The 23825-nt window shown below is 38.1% G+C and overlaps 1 protein-coding gene across 3 annotated transcripts in view; it reads left to right on the top strand.

Annotated features, from left to right (window-relative positions):
* Window positions 1–23825, top strand: part of RARS2 (arginyl-tRNA synthetase 2, mitochondrial) — a 40740-nt gene that overhangs the window by 2685 nt on the left and 14230 nt on the right. For 2 of the 3 annotated variants that reach the window (XM_049818206.1, XM_049818205.1), the window contains exons 4-12: window positions 2832–2915; window positions 6278–6375; window positions 7486–7541; window positions 9085–9168; window positions 12874–12950; window positions 16253–16408; window positions 18263–18369; window positions 18989–19084; window positions 21460–21520. In XM_049818206.1, coding sequence (XP_049674163.1) covers window positions 2832–2915; window positions 6278–6375; window positions 7486–7541; window positions 9085–9168; window positions 12874–12950; window positions 16253–16408; window positions 18263–18369; window positions 18989–19084; window positions 21460–21520 — 819 coding nt within the window. The remainder of the gene's footprint in view (window positions 1–2831; window positions 2916–6277; window positions 6376–7485; window positions 7542–9084; window positions 9169–12873; window positions 12951–16252; window positions 16409–18262; window positions 18370–18988; window positions 19085–21459; window positions 21521–23825) is intronic. The other variant, XM_049818207.1, reaches the window with a different exon arrangement.

Here is a 23825-nt window from a genome sequence, read left to right as displayed (position 1 = left end):
ACCAAAAGTTCTGAAACAACTTAAAGATGATCTAGAACCATAAAATAATTAAGGTTGGAAAGGACCTCAGGAAATCATCTGTTCCCATCTCCTCCTCAGTGCAGGTTGTTGAGGGCTTTTGGATGAGGTTGCTGAGGTCATTTGAAATCCTATCAGGTGTTGAAAGCCTCCAAGGAGGTTTTCAGACTGCCCTCCCTGGGCAGTCTGTTTCAATGACTGTAAAGTCACGGTAACAGTTCTTTTCCTTGTGTCTAGTCTGTCACTTTAAAAACAGCTGCTGTTCCTAGGGTTTAGAAAGCTGCAAATTGTCTCTCTCCTTTATTGTTTGTGGCTCATTAAATACACCTGGGACACTTAGCCCTACATCTTTATGTAGAAGAGCAATTGTAACAGTAAAGAAGAACAGACCATCAACATAAGCCCCAAAACTGAATGGACCATGCTAGTTAGACAAAGGAAAAAAAAATCCATTAATCTCTTAGGAATGGGTTTTGTTGGCTAGTGAATAAAGGAGATGCATTTAGTATAATTTGTTTAGACTGGTCATGTCATCCACAAAGAAGGTAAGCAGTGTAGAAATTAGCAAAATATGACCACATATCAAAAACTAGCAGAGACACAGAAAAATGTAGGCAGTTATCAGTTTTTGTCATGGTACACTGTTGATGGAGTGCTTCAAGGTTCAACAGCATGTTCTTAGTCACTTCTGAGGAAATAGGTCACAGTAGTTGAAATACAGATATTTAGGTTAGGCAGAAGAGATGGAAATTTTTCTCATTGACTAAAATAGCCTAAATAATAAGGCAATGTGATACTAAATGAAACATAATGTGCTCTGATGTGCTGAGAATTGTCTGTCAGAAAGGTCAGAACTGTCTTGTTTCCACGGGCTTTTGATTTCATGTGGCTGGCTGATGCTTGTTTCATCTTTGGACTGTTAGTTCTTTGCAGAGGGGGCATTGTGTTATGGGGGTTTTATGCCTCTGTACAGCATAATGGCATTCTGGCCCAAGCCTTAGGCATGGGGAGATCTGGTTACTAAAGAGGTTGTTAAAGCTATGGAGAGGCCAGATGAGCACTCATATTAAAGAGAGATAAAAACCCCTGAGATGGCAAATGACAGATTATGTAGAACATCTTTAGCAGAACAAATGGTATGGAGAAAGTCTGGTGGGAATTTCTGTTTTGTCTCTGCCCCATAAGTAAAAGGAACCTTTCATAAAATGGTAAGGTGGGAAATTCAGAGTCAATACAAGAAATATTTTTTCATGTAGCTTGTGAATAAACGTTGGAATTTGTTGTCACCAGAGCTTGTGAAGTTTAAAGAACTTCAAGGTTAACCATGATTTCATCTCCTGGTTAAGTTAGTGTCTAAGCTGGAGGCCTAGTATGCGGATAGAATTTCTTCTTCATGCTGATGATCTTCAGTAGAAATGTGTAGCTTGCCTCTCTCAAAGATATTAACCAAGTGATAAAGTGATTGTGTCATCTTTTATACGCTTCCCATCCATCTTTTTTTTTTTTTTTTTAAAGACAATTTCTTGGCTATGAAAGACAGCTAGTTTAATAAGAAACTCTCAAACCTGACAGGTCGAGATCCAAAACTCTAAGCCTGTGAAGAGACCAAATTTGTGTAAAGAGGACGTTGACATTAGGGGTTGGGTGCCTAAATATTCTTTGTGGGTTCAGAATTTTCAAAACATATGCCTTATGGAAGTTGTAAATGAAATTTTTAAATAAATTGGCCTTTAACGTCTTTATTTTGTATCACTGGTTACTGCAGAACATTGTCATTCAAGTAAGAAACTTTAAGAAATGGCAGTCCAAAACTTCTGTCTCAGGTTTTCTTTAAGATATTGATCTTGATTTTTTTTTTATTTTATTTTTTTTTATTTAAGTGCCAGGTACTGTGTAAGTTGTCAAATGTGTCTCAGCTTTTGTGTATACAAAGAGATCAACTACTGCTCCCAGTCAAAATAAAACACAGACATGCAGGGGCTGAAATAAAGCATATGTGTGACATTTCAGGCTGAGTTACATTCAGAGCTATTAAGCATGGATTGGAAATAATAAAATCATCCATTTTCCAACAGGATTGATTAAATGATTGTCCTGGTTTCAGCTGGGGTAGAGTTAACTGTCTTCCTAGTAGCTGGTACAGTGCTATGTTTTGAGTTCAGTATGAGAAGAATGTTGATAACACACTGATGTTTTCAGTTGTTGCCAAGTAATGTTTAGTCTAAAGTCAAGGGTTTTTCAGCTTCTCATGCCCAGCCAGTGAGAGAGCTGGAGGGGCACAAGAAGTTGGCACAGGACAGAGCCAGGGCACCTGACCGAAACTGGCTAACGGGGTATTCCATACCATGTGATGCCACATCCCGTATATAAACTGGGGGGGAGTGGGGGCGGGTGATTGCTCCTCAGGGACTAGCTGGGTGTCAATTGACAGGCGGTGAGCAATTGCACTGCGCATTATTTGTACATTCCAATCCTTTCATTATTGGTGTTGTCATTTTATTAGTGTTATCGTTATCATTATTAGTTTCTTCTTTTCTGTTCTATTAAACCGTTCTTATCTCAACCCACGAGTTTTACTTCTTTTCCCAATTTTCTCCCCCATTCCATTGGGTGGGGGGAGTGAGTGAGCAGCTGCGTGGTGCTTAGTTGCTGGCTGGGGTTAAACCACGACAATGATCCATTTGTGATTGCTTCAAACCCATAAATAGTATTTAATGTTTATAGTGGATTAAATTAATATTTAAAGTGGATTGAATTAGAGTTTTCCAGTTTACCTGTTTTCATGTAGTTTCTCTTCTGTTTTGTTTTTTTAGCTGAAGTGTGATGCTGTAGTGAGAGAAATCAGCGCTGGTCCAGGAACAGTGAACTTTACGATAAACAGGGAATTATTAGCAAAGGTGAGCATTATGTTTCAGGTGCATTAAGGTAAAAAAAAAATTCCTCAATAAAGCCATAGAATACTTACTGTTGGCTTAGAAAGGTGTTTTCTACGTAAAACTGTCTTTTATTCTCCTTGAGGATCCCTGTTGCTGATTTGTTACGTAGGCCTAGATTTTGGGATGAGGCTCACAAATTTTTATCCTTATGAGGAAACAATGTATCTACCATTCACTGATAATCATAACTCCTCTTTTTCCTTTCTGCTTTAAAAGGCAGCTTTGGCATCTGCTTTGAGCTTCTACAGTATAAAACTCAAAAGTTTTGATCTTGCGTTTTAAGACCCTTGTTTAAAATGGAAAACGATGGTGCAAAGATACCTGAAATAAGAGTATTTGATAGCAGATATATCATTACATACTTTGCTAAAAAAAAAAAAGAAAAAAAAAAAGGAAAATGTATTCTTCAAAGTCCAATGCCTGACTGAAATTGAAAGCTTCATTTGTTAAACCAGTAACTTAATGAGAGGGAGATACTGCTCAGTCTATAAGAGTCGTGTCTCAGTTGTACTCTGGATTATTTGCAAGAGCTTCATAAAGATAAGTGGATGGCTGGTACTGTTAGACTGGGGACCGAATGAAAGCTTTGCTAAGCAAGTTCAACTAACTTGTAGAGCGAGCTACATTGTGTTGTTGTTCGTGGCCTTAATCTATAGGCTTAGCAGCTCTTGTGGAAAATGATATTGTGGTCTTAGAAAATAAACTACATGTGAATAGGGGCAAGAAATCAGGTCTTACCTAATACTGGTGAAGCCCTCTTCCCATCAGGACTTCCACTGAGTCACTTAGGCTTGTAATCCTCTTTTGCTGAATGGTTAGACCCTTTCTTCTTGTGAACTGCTAATGCTTAGGCATGCCTATCAATCAGTTGTTTTATCCCTTTCATTTTTCATTAGCTATTTATAATCAATCTATGTTGATAAGAACATAGCAGCTGACTATTCACTGAAAGAGTAGTTTCAGTGGTAAGTTTTATTTATGGACAGGATTTCACAAGATGCTTTATTTGTAGGGATTCTAGTGAGTTTAATGATTCAAGCAAAACTATGTGTTTGGCCTAGTAGAGTTTTGCTGGAAAAATGTGGAATTAGGACATGTAATTTTGCATTATGTCACTGAGGAGAGCGGAGGAGAGAAAACCTAGCTGTAACTTTCACTGATAAGGAGACTAGGTTTATGGGTAAATTTGACAATTTGTGTGTATGTCTAGCTTCCCTTCTTAGGTGCCGTAATAAGAACAGAATTAATGTTTTTTCTACAGGTGCCATACCTTTTTTTTTTTTTTTTTTTTTTAATTTATTGAATATCTATTGCAGAAGAATTTTAAAGTGATTTTTGGAGGGGAAAAAAAGAAAAGTTTCCATTGAATTAAGCGAGATGTCCACTTTCATTCACATTGTTAAAGGCCTCTTATCTTCAGGAAGCTTGTTCAATACATACAGCTTAATATATGAAGTTTTGTAGTGTATTGGCATCTGAGTGACAAATGGAAGTATGTAGGGTATGTACAGGGACTTAGCTTGCCATATGAATGCATTACTGATAATATAGTCAGCATAGGATTCTTCTTCCCACAAACTGTGTTCAAGCTGTTGAGTAAATATTTTAAAGTGTTTCACACAGTCTCCATATGTTCAAACTAGACACACTTTTGTAGGGACCATTCACAGTGTCCTTACAGAGTTGCAGGTGGGGAAAAGAAGAAGAGAAGGGGTGTTTGGACACACGAGGATTGAATAGTTGGGTTTCTTTGGCACTAAAGGAGTACAAAGCAGGCTGACTTTTGGTGCCTAGAAAAACCTAGCAGTTTTAGTAGAACATGAATGTATTAGTTGTTCCTCTTTCTGTTACAGACTTAAGTTGAAGTGACTCGGTAGTTCTGAGGAGGCTTACATTCTTGCAAAAATCTCCTGTTTTTCTGCTTCCCCATTGTATATACATGCTGTCTTCCAACAGCAAAGGAAAAGAACATTAGGCAGATACTATTCCTAAAAAGGATTAATGAAGAAATACAGCAGACAGTGATGTAAAGTAACTGGAAGAAGGTGGAAACATTAATCTGCCTCATGTTCTAGGGTTAACAATGGAAGCAGTTTAAATTTATACAACCAAAATTAGAAATAGCTAAGCCTCTTTTCTCTCTGTCACTTAAACCAGTGGCTGATGTTTAAATATGCTGTTAGAGTTATGAGTGACCAAACCTTCCATGAGCTGTTGTTGCAGTCTACCTGCAGAGGATTCTGTAGTAATAGTTTTGTCTCTTAAATTGGCTTTAGTTATAATCATGAAGACTAGAACTCCTGTACTTTTGTTTGAGATTTCCTGAAGCGAACGAAATGGGTTCATGTGCTATTCAGGTAACCTGCATATATGTGGTAATGCTCATGCAGTTGGAGCTCATTGGATTTTTTGTAGGCTCTCACTCACAAGCAGTGTGTGGGAGGGAGGTCTGCTGTGTCCCAAAGGGTTGGACCTACGTGATCTGGCTGTGCCGTGCACAGTGGGTGTCCCCTGTGTCTTATACCTTTGCAAAACTCTTGGATATAGGACAGGACTCCTAGGAATTTCAGAGAAATGGCCAAGCACCTCAAAGTGTGCCTAGATAAGATGTATTCATGGGAAGAGGATGCTTTTGAGGAAGCTCAGAGGTATGCTGTGTAGCTTTTTTTTTATTAATTATAAATAATAAAAAACCTGCTGAGAACATTTAACTGCACAATGAGGTAAATTCTCTAGTGAAGTCTACTGCTCATAAGCTCTCCCACTTTTTCATCCCAATCTATGGTCTAGTTCTACAAGGTACTTTTTATTTTAAAATGTTACCTGAATTAGGATGGATGAGGGTCCTGGTTAGCGTAAGGTAACACCCCTATTTACTTAAGAACTCCCTCATTTTACATGAGGTCACTGTTCTACCCATGTGCTTAGACTGAGTTTCCTTTCCTGTCTACCAGTTACCTCCAGCTTACTCTCTTGCTCTTTCATTTTATGTAACTAAACAATGATTTTAGTGAAAAACTAGGCTTTCCACTTCCTTTTAAGTTGTCACCAAATTCAGCCTTGATTTTCACAAAAAAATCTGCCTATAATTTCTCTAACTTTTTAAATTGATCAGATACAGCTTTCAAAAGTTAACGGCATTTTTGTCTGTATGTGAAATCTTGTTTGCTTGGCAGACCAGCCATCTAATTGCTGATGTGAATAAAGGCTATGGGATCAGTCTCTTGTGTGATTGGTAAACAGTTTTGCTGATCATGCTTTCTGTTTTTGAAACATATTTTCCTTTTTTTTAAATTTTATTTTTTGTCTTCCTTGTGGTTTAGACTGTGTTGCAGCAGGTGTTGAAAGATGGCTCACAATATGGAGTAAAAAGTGAACTTTTCTCTGCAGTGCCTAGACAAAAGGCAGTGATTGAGTTCAGGTAAGCACATGTGATGAGTCCTTTGAGAAAATAGCCTTGTCTGCTGATTGATATTTTGCTGATTGATATTCATTGCTGCAATGTATGATGCCTGTGAAGTTAAACCTATATTTATGGTATTATATTCAGCTGTATTTGATACTTCGATATATTTGCCGAGTAGAATATAAGTTCTATTTAGGGAATTGAGGCTTTTTCCCAGAATATATTCTTGGTATTTAAAGAGTTCATGCCTCATACTGCCCTCCACTAAGAATATTCTTGTTTAGTGCATAATAGCATTCAGTTTTGAAGTAAGCTTCTTTTATTTTGTTATCAAGAAACATGATCTGAATTTCAGCCACTAACCCATTTCTTTTTTCACCTTAATACCTTCCTCCCTGACTTGCTAAAGCAGCCAGGCATTTGTGTTGCTAAATCTTCTCAATTGCTGGCCCTAAAATTTCTGTCCAGTGCAATTTGTGGTTGTGGTCACCTGCTCATGGAATGAAAGGTGGCTGACTGAGATCTCTTCGTGTATAAATATTTTTGTTCACTTATACTCCCTCTGCAGGCTTCCATAGTCATGGAAAGTAAGCATTTGGCTTTAATTTGGAGGATGAATTTTCATAGCTGAACTTCCATTTTATTATCAGAGGCAAAAAATTGTGGGTATGGGGGGGTTTTGGGGGCGGGGGGAGCATGGTTGGTAGAATAAGATGTGATTTTAGTTACTGATTCTTGTACACAAGGTCCCCTGTCCTGGTATCAGATTTATCTCTATTAAAGGTATGAGGAGAATGATCCATATGTCCAAAACATGTAAAAAGTGAGAAGGTAGTTTAAGTCCTTTGTCACTCATGTAGTTGGGTTTTGGGGGATTCTTTGTTGTGGCGTTGTTTGTGGCTTCTTTTTCTCTGTAACACTGGCTGTTAACTGATACTGGAAGAAAAGCTGGTTGGATAGAAAAATTTGCTGACTAGAACAGAAGCTAATCAGGGAATTTTAAGGAAAAATTGAAAGTGGTGGTTTTATTTCAGTTCTGCTATATGCATGAGTTGAATTCTTTTGACTTGGTGATCTGGCAGTTTTGTACGTTGAACAAACATTATTTGTGAAATTTTGTTACAGCTCCCCTAATATTGCCAAAAAGTTTCACGTAGGACATTTGCGTTCTACAATAGTAGGTAAGTATGCATTTAACTGCTTCCTAAAAGGACTTCTTTGTTTTCCTGTTTCTCTTGACAGGGGAACACTGCTAACCTTTCACTCTTCTAGTGGAGTGGCCGTGTCAGGCTCGACTTGCTAATTAAAAACCTTTTGCTCATTATGCAGTGAAGAAAAGAGCATGGTGTGTTGCTGGCAGATTTATTAAGTCACACGTAATATAGTTTTATGACTGTGAACATTAAATGAAGTAGTTTAAAATTGTTCTACAGAGACACCCAGGGCCGTTTCATTGAGGTGTTATGAGAGTCCTTTGAATTTTAAATTTCCAATTTGCACTGGACTGCACAGCACTCAGATAATTATGTCTTGGTGGCTGTCTTGCAAAAAGCTTGCTTTTATATGTTAATTACTTTATGCCAGTATTACTAACACAGTTGCTGTAATTTGTAATGGAATAATTAATAAGTTTATTGTGCAGTACTCTAATGGCATATGGAAAACATTATTTCTCCCTCCTTTCCCTCTCTCACAATAAAAACTAGTAGGTTAATACCAGAAGATCCTACAGCATCTGTGCAGCTAATAATGTATTAGGTTTTAATTATATTTAATATGTCATCTATAATTATTAATTACATAAAGTTAAAAATTCTGCCTCTTCATGGACTGATGGATGAATGAAATTATGTATTTTGGGGTCTTTATGTTCCATTTCTGGACCGTTTGCTATAGAAAAAAAAACACTTTTAAAAATAGTTCTGTAGATCAATGTTTTCCAATAGCAAGAGAATGACTTGACTGCGGAGAATGGAATTGGAAGTAATTGCAAGCTATAATATGGTGTTGTAGTAACAGAAGAAGAGGACGCTTTCTGCATCCTTTTACATCAGTTTTGTAGTCAAAAGGTACCCTTGAAGCACAGGAAAATAGAGAAAGGGATGCAGGTATTCCTTCTTTGTAATTCTCTGGTTGTAGCTAAGCTCAGGAGAAAGATGAAAGGTTCTTTCTGTAATAACAGTTAGAACCAAGACATGCTTATATGATATGGTAAATTTGGAGCATATGAGACACAGTGTGTTAAGTGCAGAGCTCAGTACTGCTCCAGCAGTATATAGAGATTCAGGACTTGATGTTCGCAATTTAACATCACAGTAACAGCCATGAATTTTGAGTACTTGCATAACCTCCTGATGTGAGGTTGCCTGACTGTGACAAGAATTATGTATACCGCCACATATTTGTGAGAATACAAGAAGACTTTAAAAAGTGTTTTTCATGTTCCAATACTTTACAGTATGTGCATGCACATACACGTGTGTGTTTTTATCACTGTTGTATGAGACACTTTAGGGCACCTGTCAAATGCATGGCCTTTCTTTTCCTGCTCAGAATACTACTGCTTTTAGTTGTGAAGTATTTTAGCAAATTCTATGGAGTAGTTAATCTGATTGCTTTTCCTCTTCATTATGAATACAGATCATACAAAAACAGAAAACTGTTTTGTTGGGATGAGAGACTACCTACAACTGAAAAATAATACCAATTTTGTTTCCTTTCCAGGGAATTTTATAGCAAATCTCAAAGTTGCACTGGGACATGAAGTAATAAGAATAAACTACCTTGGTGACTGGGGCATGCAGTTTGGTATGTTTTAATATGTGTTTCTCTTGTTCCCTTTTCTACTGTATAATATGGTCTAGGTTTCTAGCTTCAGTTTTTGCAGGTCCATTGGATTCACTCTGGGCTCATAAAGAGTAATATTGTGTTTCCATGCATGTAATGTGTAGTTAATCTCCTTAAAATATGAAGAAAACAATCCAGACTGATTCATCAGGAGTTTGACATATACTGCTGTAAAAGAAACAACAGTCCCTCTGTCCCTCAGTAGCTCCTCTCTCAGATTACATATGTGTAATCTGGGGTTTATTTTTAAAGGGCAGTATCAATATTTTCTGAGTGTGCTGGTTACACATTTGGAGCTCTCATAGCTCAACAAACTTCTGTTGCTGTCTGCAGACAAAATGCGTACATATTTCCATAGCTGTTGCATTTCTGCTGTGGTACTGTCTTCCTTATTCCGATTTTGCTCGTGTAACAGTTGTGGGAGAGTAAGCTTGCTAACTTACCTATGCCACACCTGTATGCACAACAATAGAATAATTGTAACAAAATGTATATTTTATATTTGGTTGTCTTTGTGTGTGTTTGTATGTTTTCTTTATCTGTGTGTTTGTTCCCTGTGGAAGCTAGTTCATTATTCATAGAGCATAAATAACTTCCACAGCAACTGTGTTTTGGCAGGGTGAAGCCCAGAGAGTTTGTATCTTCAAAGATATCCCAATGCTTCCCCAAAAATACTCAGTTTCCCTTTAAAATGTAGCAAAAGAAAGTTGTATAGGTGGAGAATGTGCAAATGAATAGGCCCTAGGAGACTTACCAATATTGCATGCATGTGTGTTTGCATGCACACACATACACACTCCTACCTCTTCTGAAATGTCCATCAGATAAGTCAGGACTGACAAATCCTCTCGTGTGCAGCCTAGCATTGCTTGGTATTTATTCCTTGATCCCAGAGATCATTTATGTCCAATTGCTGGATCTGTAAATATCCCTCTTATATGTCAGTTGACCCATCCATCGGATTCACAACTTCGTTAATTTCTGTTGTTAAACTTGCATTTGAAATTGATCCATATTCTCCTCTCCTTTTTTAATTTCCCCCAAAAAGCTGTTTTTCACATATTTTTAGGCATTTAAAAAAATGCAATCAGGCCCACTTCCTCGTTCTTGAAAGCTGGTACACCTGTAAAAACTATAAAACTCCCCCACATCTTTTGCAGTAGGTTCTAAAAACAGTGTCTGTATATTTATTTGTAAATGGCAAACACAAAGTGCAATGTCTATTAAGCAGTCACTTTTGCTCATTCCAGCCCTTATGCTGCCCCCTTCTTTATGCTGCCCCCCCCTTTATTCCCATAAACAGCACTGGTACTGCTGTTTATGGGAATATCAATGAATCAATTTTACGAACAGAGCTGGATTAAAAACTTAGCATAAATACCCTACTTCTACTCCATTTATGTATTCAGATACAGCAGTGTAGATAACACAACTAAAATATATTCAGTTCTACCCCTTCTCCTTATAGAGTAAATTCCTGGGGCTTAGGCAGTTGAATAAACTATTCTTATGACTGTGAGAGCAGTAATAGAATATTTTTTTCCTTTCTTAAATTATTTCCTTTGCAGCTTATCTTTCCTGACCCTGTTTCTGATGAAACAGTTTATAGCAGAGCTTTGCTTCACTTAGGATTTGTTTCATAGGAATTGAATATCGATTGAGTTCACCTAAAATTCAGTAAATTTCATCATTGCATATTTAATTCATTTTTGCCGCTTAGACGTAATTTTGCTGCTATGCTATTGTATAATGAATGTGGCAATGACAATTAAGCAACGAAATGCAATGTGGTTAAAGGGCTTCTCAGCTGACCTCATTCACTCTGTCTTTGAAGATACTAAATTGTACTCCTAAGTCTGAATATCAGGAATTTTATGTGTTTTAATACAAAGTTTCCTGAAAGTATGAGGATCACCATGCCTGTTACTTACATGTGTACCTGTTGTCCAACACACAACTGTTAGAATCATGCTTTTGACCTAGCAATTCTAACTGTTTCTTTCAAAATGGGTGCTCACCTCTTTATTTGGGCTGGCTCAGCTCAAGTATATGGCAGGTTTTATAACAAATAATACAATCAAGCTTCATAAAATTATAGCATAGGGATATTACTATAATGGTCCTTTTCCAGAACCAGTGCTATAATTGACAATCTGTCAGCATTTCTGTTATAACTGCTATTGTCAGAGGCTTTAAAATGTAATAATTGAAAACATACTTTGCTGAAACATGGCAGAGAAGTCCTCAACCTCTAGGCAGTTTTGGGGCAGGTTTCTTAAGGTAACAAAGCTTATGCAGTCACACTGTCCATCTGTCTTCCTGTCACTCTGCTCCTAATAAATTTTGAACCTATTGGCCAACTTCAGCCAGATCTGACAAAGAAAAATGCCTCCAAGAGAACAAATTTCTTTTGGTATTGTGACAGTTGGCAGCCGAGAGTAGGGATAGAAATACAATGTAGTGCCCTCAGGGAGAGAAAGTTTACTTCTGTGTTTAGCCTGCTGGCTAACCAGTCAGCGCATCTAAGTTGGAATCAGTCCCAACACATGCTCCATCTTGCCAGTAATTGGTAAGTGTAACAAGGGCTGGGGATAGCTTGGGGAAGACGGAAACATGTGAAAGGATATGTTCAGGTTGAATAAAAACTGGCAGTCTTGCTGGGGGTGCCAGCATTGAAAAGTGGAATGTGTAGGTACACTAATATCTAAGAGAGATCATTAGGAAATCAAGCTCTGATTGCTCATAGAACAAGCTTCCTTAAAGCATCTCACTTTCAATAGACTTCGACTCATTTTACTTCCTAAGCTCTAACTTGTTTTTCTTACCAAAATCTGCCATGGCTTCTACCGCAGTCAGTGTTTCCAAGAGGGAAGTTATTGAGACAGTGCTATTTGTTTAGTTGCAGAGGGCTTTTCAAAGGGATACCTGCATACGTATTCTTCAGATGCTGTCTTCACATCAGTCCTGGTCCTCGTCAGCTCAGAAGAATGAGATGGCTTTAAAAGCAGCCTCAGGAAATCTAAGAGGCTGCAGGGTTAATACTGCTAGATTGCTGAATGAGTTAATGGGCTCTTTTGATTTAGACAAAAGTATTGGGATTTGGATCTTGCCCTTTCAGATGGCCTTTGGAAAGTGCTGAAGCCACTGAATATGTGAAAAAAGCTGCACATTCTCAGCATGCAACAAAAAATTCCCTTGAAAATATTACATGAGTGCTATGTGGAATACTGTATTGTGTCCCAGATTCTATTGTCCTTGAAATAATAATACTGTTAAAGGAAGAAGCAAAACAAGGAGTTTTGAGCATGTTCTTTTACTGGGCAGTTTCCACTCTGTGGCTTCTCATTTACAGCTGGTTGCTGTGTAAAAGGTAATTTTCTCTACAAGTCCAGAAACACGAATTCCGTTTATGAGGAATTGAAAAATCAACATACTATTTCTTACTAGTTTCTAGCTATTATAGTTTTGGTAATTTTCATGCAGTGAAATAACAGGTTATACTTTTGATTTGTTTTTGTATCATACACCATTATATTGTTTAAAAATGTAAGGCATTTCTTTTATTACATACATTGTTAAGACTAGACTCACTTATGAAAACAACTTAATCAACAAAACAATATACTCTGGGCTGTTGTCTAACTCTGTATTTAATTGTTATTCAAGGCTTGTTGGGTGTTGGTTTCCAACATTTTGGCAACAAAGAAAAGCTAAAATCCAGTCCTTTACAACACCTTTTTGAGGTAAGTTCATAGAAGACCAACTGCAGACTTCAGAGGACAGTCCATTTAACTTAGCTGTCAGTTTTGTACAGAATGGTATGTCTGTAGGGTCATGATGAGACTCATTTTGGATTTAAATGACCTTGCCTGAAGGACCAGTGCTAGCCTGGGCCATGGCAGTGGAGACAGTTCTCATGAAGCAACGGCAGCAGAAACAGGTTTCATTAGGCTGAAAAATACATCCCATAAGGGAGGTAATCATATGGATTCTTAGGTTGCATTGATTGCTGCTACCACCACAGCCAATAGCAACTGTCTTAACTGGGCATAGGTGACCACTGAGCTCACTGTGGTAACTGCAGTGGAAATGGTGTCTTGCATCTAATGCTGTAGCGCATTGGTTACCAAAGTTGTGAAAAAGAAGTGGCATGTATAGTGTAAAAATCCTTTTGTTGCTAGTATTTTTACAGTAAGTGATATTTAATTTACATTGCTCAACACACAGATCACTGTGGTTGGTGAAAAGGATCTTTAAAGTGTTTTGTATCTAATATGGAGGCTTAGCATATATAGGTAAGGAGGAGTGACCGTCACTTTCCAGAAGACTGTTCTGACTGCAGAATGCTCTTCTTTCTTCCAAGAGTGTGAAAGAGCCAGGAGCATTAGAAGGTGCAGTTTCTGCTGACGGGCATTCAGGAAATGCCTTTCAACAGTAGGGGAGGCTGTTTTGTTGCAGGAGGTTACCCTCTCGGGTGCCCACCAGCATGGTGGAAGTGCTATAGATTGCATTTCTGTGTGTCAGGGGCAAAATTGACTCAGTGGACTGTCCAGGTTAGCCATAACAATTGAGATAGTTGAACACGTCTTGTGTTTCTAGGACTGATTGATTGTTGGTTTGCTCCATCCAAATATGCCTAATATCATCCGAGTTATTATTTATTTCTTCCTCTTTAGCAATTCCTCTGTCACTTCTTGTTTCATACTGTGCAATGAGCAAAAAAGGTTTCTGTCTATCTTTTGATACTTGTAAATGATCTTTGGTTGACAACCGTGCTGTACATAATAAGAGAACGTGAGTTACGTGCTTACCTGTGCAAATCCAACAGCCTTGAGGATAAGTGGACAAAATTTTCTGAATGGCTAATGTTTAAGTCTTTATCCTTTGGAAGAAAGATCTTATGTGTTAATGGGGCTTTGTCAGGGTTCTTGTATAGCACTGTCAAGTGTTCTCTTATTACAAAGCTGAGCTGTGCTTCATCCTGAGCTGGGTATGGGAACTATTGCTAATGCTGGTGTCCGGACAATATGTCACAGGGTAACTTTTGCATAAATCTGTTTATTGGCAAAGGAACAAACTGTGTTTGAATACTTAGATACTCTACAGCTGAATACATATTAGGCAAATTGTTATGTGGCAGAGTAGCTCCTTCTGATTTTGCCAGCTTCTTTGACATAGATAAATTTTGTTCACTTGTTCCCTCATCCCCGAGGCCTGCTCAATAAAATTGACAGATTCTTATCATAAAGGTGTCTTAGAGCTGTAGGACTCATTTAAAGAGACGACAAGAAGTAGTCATATTCTTGTGGTTGTGTATTGCTGCATATTATTTAATTTTTAGTTACAATTTCAGTCCATTCTTAGGATTTAAATCTTGAATACTTTAATTTTGCACTACAGCTTTAAAATATCATCTATTACAGTAGCACGTAGACTTTATGACCTTAAAAAAAATTACCTTCAATTGTAGAGAACAGTATTCAGTCAAGCTGCAAAAAGTTCTAAACCAGTAGTTGCTGGAGACCAAATTAGTTTCTCAAATATTCCCAGTTTTTAACTGTTTGTTCAGCTGTATTCCTGGTTTATATCAAAAACAGAGATGTGTTTCAAAGTTTCACAACAGTACTTCTACTGTTGTGTTTCACAACAGTAGAAGTACTGTTGTGAAACTAGTCTTTCCTATAGTTCATTTAAAAAGAAAACTTCCATAGCAGTTTCTATATAAATAAATGTATAGACAAATGTACGTTTCTAAACATCTTTGCACCTTCCATTTTGGTCAAGAGTCAGATGCAAATATGCCTTTTGCATTACTTTTGCTTTATAACATCAAAGATTGGGGGTGGGGGTTAGAATGGGTGAAGCTACTGATAGGGGAGAGAGAGCATTGTTCTTGGAAAGGGTTGAATTTTCCCACTACTTTAAATTTCTTTTTTGTGGCAGAACTAAGCAAACAATCTTGGAGGCTTGTCAGCAGTACTGCCTGTTAAAATCTCTAAAAATTTTGGGACATAAAAGGAAGGGGAATAGTTCAAGAGTTTTGCTGTGGAAGCTTTTTTCGTTTTAATAGGAGGAACCCATTCGAGCAAGGTATTGTTGGGAAACGCATTGTCTGAACATTGCAGGAGTGAAGTTTTTATTTTTTTTATTTTTTTTTATCAAGATCACAATGATTTGGGGAAAAAGTTAAGCAGCTTTGAACTATTTGGGTCTAAATACATAATTTAACCACTAGTTAATTTAAATATTTTACATAGTACTTCAACTTTTTAAAAACCATCTTCCATGGGCTTTCAAGATACTACATGTGGAAAGCAAGGAATCATTGTCTGGGTGAATATTTGTCCTTTAGATTTAAAGGAATATGTTAATGAACAGGAGAGCCAAATTTGCTGTACATAGGTAAAGTTGGCTAATACAAGAGTTTGTAATGCTTTTAGCAAACTGACAGTGCATATGTGTGTGTCTAGTCAGATGTTGACATTCTTATGCTTGACTTCAGCCACAGAGAGACAGCATGTGTTAAGTATGGGTGCAGAGTACTATAAGTAAGGTGGTTTGGATTAGAACTGGTTTGGGGTTGGGGTTTTTTTGAGCTTGTAAAACATCGAGGCTATGTAGGGTTTTGCTGCTTCAACTGTCATCTCATTTTTAGGCAGTGCAATTGTTATAAGTATCAACTTTGTGGTCCTCTGAAGAAAAGTCTCTAGTTTAAAAGTCTGTGATGGTTTCCCTTTCGTGCATAAATTAGTTTTTCCATATTCTGCTGCTGCAGTTGTTTCAAGGTTATAAAGAGGACGATAGTGACAGCAGTAAGGAATTGCAGCATTAGTCTTGTTTCAAGATAAGCTGTACATTTTCCTATTGGAATTTGAACTACTCATTCATCCTTTAAATAGGAAATGTGTTCCTTTAACACGTCTTTAAAATTTTGATGTTACAAATGCCATCTTTAAATGTATTTGTATTGTTCTTGTAGAACTTTGCTTATTTTTATTGGACGAGAGGATTATACTTCAATATTTTCAGTGCCGTTATATTTTAGGTGTATGTGCAGATTAACAAAGCAGCAGAAGATGAAAACACAAAAAAGCTGGCTAAGGATTTCTTTAGAAAACTGGAGGAACATGATGAGCAGACATTGTCGCTTTGGAAACAATTTAGAGACTTCAGTATTGAGGAATACAGCCAAATTTATAAGGTACAACTTACGCACTGCTTTTTCTGTGTTGTTGGAAAAATGGTACAGACATTGCTGTAGCATTGTCAATTCATTGCCTTTCCACTAAACTTTACAGTGTTGTGGGGAAGATGTTTCTCAATATGCCAGGTTATGCCCCATTCTGCTTAGAAAAGGCACAGTAGTTGATTTAACATCCACGCAGACTGCCACTTAAGTTGCTGAGAACCTAGATATATTTTATTTAATGGAGTCCATGTAGCTGGCCCTTAGACTAATTCTCCCTTCTCAGAAGCCCTGAAGCTAGGAGTATGGTGCTAAGCAACAAAGCAAATCGGTGTTAGATAAATATTGTTCAGTTTTGCTCTATCTTTGAAGTCAGCAACAACCTGCTAAATTTAACAGTTTCCATGTAATAAATTTTATCAGGAGATAACTCTGTTTTCACATTTCTGATCTAATGTTATAATGCAGAGCTGTGTATGTTGCATATTAAATTGAGTGTGAGTAATTATAGCAGCAGGAGTTTACAATAGTAATCAGTACATAAATCACCTGCAGGTTGAGTTGAGCTAATATACAGCCATCTGTTGCATAGTGTAATCTCAAGAATGGAGCTGGGTGTCCGCTGTTTCATGGGAGGTGTTTGTGCCATTGACCACGAGATGAATCTTATGAATTTGGAAAACAGGAGTGAGATACACCTTCTGTCACTGAATCCAGTCTCTTGGTATCAATAGTATGTAATCTTACTCAAGAATCAACTGAGTCCATCTGAAAACAAGCTAGTGTTTTTCTTTCCCACATTCCTTGCAATGAAATTCTGGAATGGGTGCCCAGTTTTGATGGGCTTAGACATTTTTTTCTAACTCACAGCTCCAAAGAACCTGTGACTCATTTCATACTACTTCCTTCTTCTAGTATTATTCTTTACTTAAACTTGCACTCACTTTTCCACCTCCTTCCTCTTGATGTATTCGTAGAAATTGGTCATGTCGTCTTTCATTGTTGATTGCAAAGTTCAAAGGGAAGTGGCCTGCCCCTTCCTCAATAATCCAGACAGCCTGGCTGTGCTTTAATTTCTTCCCTGAAACGCATCACTGGATTCATGCCAAGTACTCTAAGTTAAGATCTCCTAAGTGAGACACAACCTAGATAATTCTCGTGGAAGGCTGGCCTGTTAGGGTAAGTGGGTATTGGGCTGTGTATGCAGCTGCATCGTGATGGTCATTCATCATTGATCACATGATGACTGGTACAGCTAGATCTTTCTCTCCCAATTCCATTCAAACTAACAAGTATCAAGCTGATGGGCTGACAGCTTTGTTGCCCTCAGTTAAAAACCTTGTCTTTTGTGCTATTACATTTTACCCAGTTCTGACAGTTAAGGTCATCCTATCTCTCCTAGGTATACCCTCAGCCTTCCTAGTAATGGTGATTTCTGTATGCTCAGCAACGTCTGTGACTAGCTCCTGCTTTTTAAAATTTCTTTTAGCATCCTTTTAAAATAGGATTGGTTTCATGTCCAAGTAACTTCTCTGCAGTCCACTGGTTTTGCCTCCAGCACAGCACGTTAGAGACCTACCTCAGAGTTTTTGTACTAATTGCTCTATCCAGTTAATGCCTAATTTCTCATGAAGGTTGTATCCAACACTGTATTCCACTCGGGGAGATTAATTCAAATGCAAAGATCAATTAAATCAAAATTCAAACATCCTTTCCTTTTAACAGTGAAGTGACATTTCCTGGAATAAAATTAATGTTTGCACTCTACCTGACCTGTGACACAGACCTATCATCTGACTTAATTTGAAGAAATGATTAGCCTCAATCTTAACAACGTTACCCTTCTTTGATATTCTTGGAACTTTTCAGCGTCTAGGAGTGCACTTTGATGAATATTCTGGAGAATCATTTTACCATGAAAAGTCCCAGGAAATTCTAAAGACGTTGGAGGATAAAGGACTCCTTCAGAAAACAATGTATGAACTCATTATTCAACCTATTGGTGTAGTTTATTTAACATTTCAGTTGCATTTCAAATGAGATATGATGAGTGAGGTTTGTATGTAATCTAAGAGGAAGAGTTTTCTTTAGATGTTTTTGGTAGCTGTTATGATAGAAGACCAAGAGGATTTGTGCAGCCGCAGCTAAAAATTAAGTTTGCCCTTTCTGTGCCTAGCACAGAAGCCTGGCCGTGACAAATTACATACAATGACAGCGTTCAACTCCTAACGGCCTTTTAGGCTGTTAATTAGTTTGGTAGCTGCATGTGCCATTTAACAAGCAGAGTTAGATGAGATCCTAGCCTTGATGAAGGAGCTGCCTGGCTGAACTGGAATGGAAGCTGTAGTCGTGGAATGCACCAGAATGTGGGCAGGTGCCTCCTGGCATCAGCAGTGGTGACAACAAGCTTAGAGGAACATTATTCAAAAAGACTTAAAGGATACAGGCATTCAAAGAAAAGAATGACATTGTCTAGAGCGAGGTGGGTTCCATGGCAAGAGGCCTTTGTTTTGGTTCTGACCTGTATGTTATCTGAACTTACCTGTATATTGGCTCTGCCTTGCAGTTACTTCAGTGTTTTCTCTCAACTTTTAGAAAAGGGACAGGAATTGTGGATCTTTCGGAAAAGAAAGACCTCTCATCATTTTCCACTGTCATGCGTAGTGATGGGACATCTCTTTATATAACAAGGCAAGTAAGCCCATCTGTGTTTATTGCTATTTATTTTGCCAGTAAACTTTCGTACATGAGTACATTTGTAACCAATAGTACAGATTTTGAAGCTTTTTCTTTCTGGGATGGAATACCTTCACTAATGAGTAATCATAACTGGAACTAGCAATGTAACTATGATGGGATGAAAATGGCTCAAGAAAAACAACTACTTTTAAATATTTTTCTTCCCCTTAAGCAGTCTGTCAGTAAATCTCCTCTTTCCATAAATCATAATACTTTCTCCAGCTACTGACTTTGACAACAAAGCTGGGATCTCTTCATCTAATAAACACTTGCCAAATAACAAAGGTTTGATAAAGACATTTGCTTAAAATGTTTCTTGACAGTGTGATGCATAAAAAAATTACTTGTTCAGCCATGTCTTCATTGACTCAGTGGACCACCAGCACTGTAACATCAATTTTATCTTTTCCTGCCTTCTCATCAGTATCCTAAAATTCTTCTTAGGGATTTTAGTATGGAAACCTTAACAGTTTCTTTGTGCCAGTAATGTAAATAAATCAGATGTCTAGCCCTCAGGGTAAACTATGTACAGCTTTTCAGGACAAGGGTACTAGAGAGATGCTGCAGTCAATCCTGCACATTAGGGAGCTGCTGAGTCCTGTAGCTAGATAGAGGCAAGCTGCCACAGCTCCATGCCCACAGGTCCAAACAGTACTAAGGCTGAGCACCTGTTCCCAGTAGGCACACCAACACACACACACACACACACACACACACACACATATATATATATACACACAGCCAACCAAACAGGGCAACCAACACAAACAAAAGCACTCAGCACAAATGGCCTCATTTTGTTCCCCCCTGGCTGATTAGGATGAAGATCTATTAGTGTGAAGAAATATACATGTATGTATGTATATACACACGAATGTATGTGATATATATTGTCTACATAAGTAATATACAGATGTATTGTATGTACAGAGTATGTATGTGCAATTTGTATCCCTCCAGTAGCTGAGCTTCAACACTCAGTCTGCCCATTAGCTGGCTCCTGGATCCCCTGGTCTCCCCAGTTGCTGGCACCTGGGCATGTGAGCCCTCACAGCTTGTAGCTTCACTCCAATTGCTGGTACACAGTGGATCCCTCCAGTAACTGAGCTTAGACATGTGGTCCATCCAGCAGCTGGCCCTGGATCTTCACTCTCCCCTGTTGCCTCCTACACAGAGACACACATATACACAGGCAGGTCTCAGTCAACCCACAGGCCCCATGGTCTCTCTGGCAGTTGGCCTGGATCCCCTGATGCCAACAGTACAGACTCCTCTGGGTGCCTCATCTTTGAAGGCACACTCTTACCTGGCTTCCAGGGCATTTAACCTACTTGCTGGCTAGTTCAGCTTGATATTTGCTGTCAGTCACATGTTGATGTGTGTTCTATCACTCCAGTTGTTGGCAGCAGAGACACCTTGGCCCTAGTGACCCATGGTCAGACTCCAGTTGCTATCACTTAATTTCACTTCACTCCAGTCCCTTCGATTGTGGGCACCACAGGTGCATGGCCTATATGAGCTGTAGTCCCCAACTCCAGTTACAGATACTTAGACCTCCAAACACATGTGCACACAGAAGAGAGACCCCCTCACCCAGGAAAAGTTTGAAATGGAGTTTAATGAGAAGACAGGACAGACTGTGCTGATCAGGTGCAGGACACAATCAGGCAAACATACTAACCAGCAATCATTTACAAGCCACCTGTCCCTTTTATCATCTTCTCCCTCTCTTCCCATCTTTGATTCCTCCCCTAAGCATCCCATAATAAGTCTTGCGCAATTGCAAAATGCTTTTCCTTTGCATCCCATGTGTCCCATATCCCGTAGGCAATAACCTCCCTCAGTCAGAAGGTGGTCTGGAGAGCTGCTCCTGGTGCCCCCTGAGGTGGGTTTCACACTGATGATGGCTCTCCTGTGACAGCCCTGGGAGGGTCTCGAGCAAGTTGTTTCTCGGTACTACTTTGTGTGTGTGGAGATGAGCTTTTTATCGTATAACCTAACACTGAGAGCACTGGGTTAGTTTTCCAGGAGAGGGGTGTTTCTCTCAAGTCCCAGTTGATTGGTTGCTCCAGTAGGCAGACAGGGACCACTTACTCTGTGCATAAGACTGGTTTCCTCAGTAATTTTCATAGCTAGTGGTTTAAAAAAAAACATTTAAAACACATTGTAAACAGAGTATACATGTCCTCTTTTTTGTGTAAGGCATACATGGATCCCTCTAATCAGGCAGTCCTCTCCCCTCCATAAGACTAGATTATTTTCCTGAGAGGCAAATAATGAGGTATGTTTGAATGAAAGTTCAAATAGTTTCTCATTGTGTCTTTCAGAGATCTTGCTGCTGCTATAGACCGAATGAATAAGCATAGCTGTGATACTATGATTTATGTGGTAAGTAATTCTAGATTCACCACTTTTGAGCCTGACTCTCCCCAATAATCCAGGGGGCCTCTTGCTCGCAATATGACTTTGATACATGGTATTTTTGTCAGTAAAATAGATGTCCTTACTGCCCAGCAGCTGTGCCTCAGTGTGGCAGTGTTTCTTGGTTCTGTTTCAGTTCATGACCCACAAAATGGTTGAAAAATCAGCTCTGGAGTTGTTCTCTGTTATAAAAATCCATTACAATTTGTTTTCAAGGAACTTTTACTCAATTGACATTGTATTTTCTATATAAATGTTGTAATTAATATTTAAACAAGTCAGAAAAAGCTGTTAGTCTTATAAGGGTTGTAAAATGTTAATTTAGAAATTAATGGCCTAAAATGAATCTAAATCTACTCTAAAGTCCTGATATCTTATCTGAAATGTAAATTTTTATGGCTTTGAACAGTGCCTTGGTTTCATTATGTAGAAATTGCACATAAAGTACTGCTTAATCAATCTGAACAAAGCAGTTGTAGACAAGGAATCTTTTTATATTTCTTGGTTTGATTATTTGGCTTTTTAACAATTCCAACACTATCAGTAATGAATAGCAGGATTATCTCCTCACTTGTGTGAAACTCTTTTTTGCTTTAATATTACCAATGACATATCAAATGATGCTTTTAGATCTTCTTTTTCCCAGATTTAGAAAAAAATAATTTTGAAAACCATTTTCTTTTATGTGAAGTCAATTAATAGCATATGGAAAAAATCTGCATTTCGTTTGTGATGCGTTTGGTAAAGCCCGTATATCTTCTCTGGTACAGCTTTTTCAAAAGTCAATATAATATTACAAATAGCATGATTCAGGGGAGGGGGAGAGATCAGTAAGCATAAAACTAAACACACAGATAGTTTAAAGTGCGACTTTTAGTTAAGTCATGTTCCTCCTTTTATTTTCAGTCTTCAGGAAATTTCCAGTAGCTTGCCATTCCGACATGTGGTCATAGAACAGGGATTTTTTTGGTTGTGTTTTTGGCGGGGGGGAACTGCTTGGTTTTGGTGGGAGTTTTTGTGCCTGTACTGTCTGGAACATAGGTTCGCTGGCATCGAAGAGCAGTGTGGCTGTGAAAGTGTAATTCATTAGGAGTTAAGGAAGTTTCTTGTCTAGTTCGCATGGGTAAGCAATTATTTGTATTTGTTATACCTTGAGGTAGTAGGGACCAAGGGAGAAGGAACAGTTAGAAAGAAAGAAAATAGTTGGGTGGGTATTTTGCACAGATTAGGATATGGGCTGAATGTTAACCTCATGGAGTGAGCAAGCGTTGAAGCAATAGTCTTGAGTTGACTGGCTGCTCATAGCCGAACTCTAGTAACTACTTCCTTGCCTGGGCCTCTTTGATCTACTCCTAGTCCAAACAGATATACAGCAAAACCGGACTGTGATGTGATCAGTGTGTCCATTATAATCAATGTCTCGTTCAAGTTGGAAATTACAGATTAACCTGTCTAGTCTGGTTCTCTCAACCTTGTTAAGGTTGCATAGTTTCTGGATGACATGGTTAGTATTTTTATCACTTCTGACTTTCTGAGAGCTGAGAAAGTGGGTCATTAAATGAGAGGGCAATAACATAAACTATTGGGAGAGTTTGTGGGACAGACGGCCTGATGAAGGAACTGCCAGCCTTGCTGAGCTTTGGTGCTGTTTTGTGGTAGTACTTTTTAGTGGGTTAGGACTTTACTCATTGTTACCAGAGGCAGGAGGACTTCATGGGTTTAAGTGAGAACACCGAAGATTTTAGTCTTTAATTATTAAATACAAATGTATTTCAGAATTCTGGTCTTGTTACAAGAGAATTATTTAGAGGCTCTTGATTCTTATTTCATATGATCATCTTATTTTCATCAGATCAACTTGTTTAAAAAAACCATTAAATTGGTTTATTAGTTGTAATGCTGTAAATCACTGTATTCACCAATTTATATTTTTAAAAAATCCTAATTATTTCATAAAAATGCAGTGATATGAGCCAAATATTAAAAAAAATTTAAAATGTGTGACATGTATTATTAAAGAGGTATTAAGATTCCGTTGAATGTTGCACTCAAAACAGGAGATGAAAACACTTTTATATATGAAGAATTAAATGTAATCCACACTGTCAGACTGCAGACTTCTCCCTTAAAGCTAACCACTTAGACTACATTTGGACATGTATAATTTTGGGGCCTGTAAGAAAAAAATTGCCATTCTTCATAATACGAATCTTCTTTTGGGGCATTTGTGTTATTTTTGCCATGCTATGAAGCTATGAAAAAAAAGTAGCTT

The sequence above is a fragment of the Accipiter gentilis genome, chromosome 15 (genome assembly GCF_929443795.1).
Source record: "Accipiter gentilis chromosome 15, bAccGen1.1, whole genome shotgun sequence".
Taxonomy (NCBI): domain Eukaryota; kingdom Metazoa; phylum Chordata; class Aves; order Accipitriformes; family Accipitridae; genus Astur; species Astur gentilis.
This window is presented reverse-complemented; position numbering and strand designations above follow the sequence as displayed.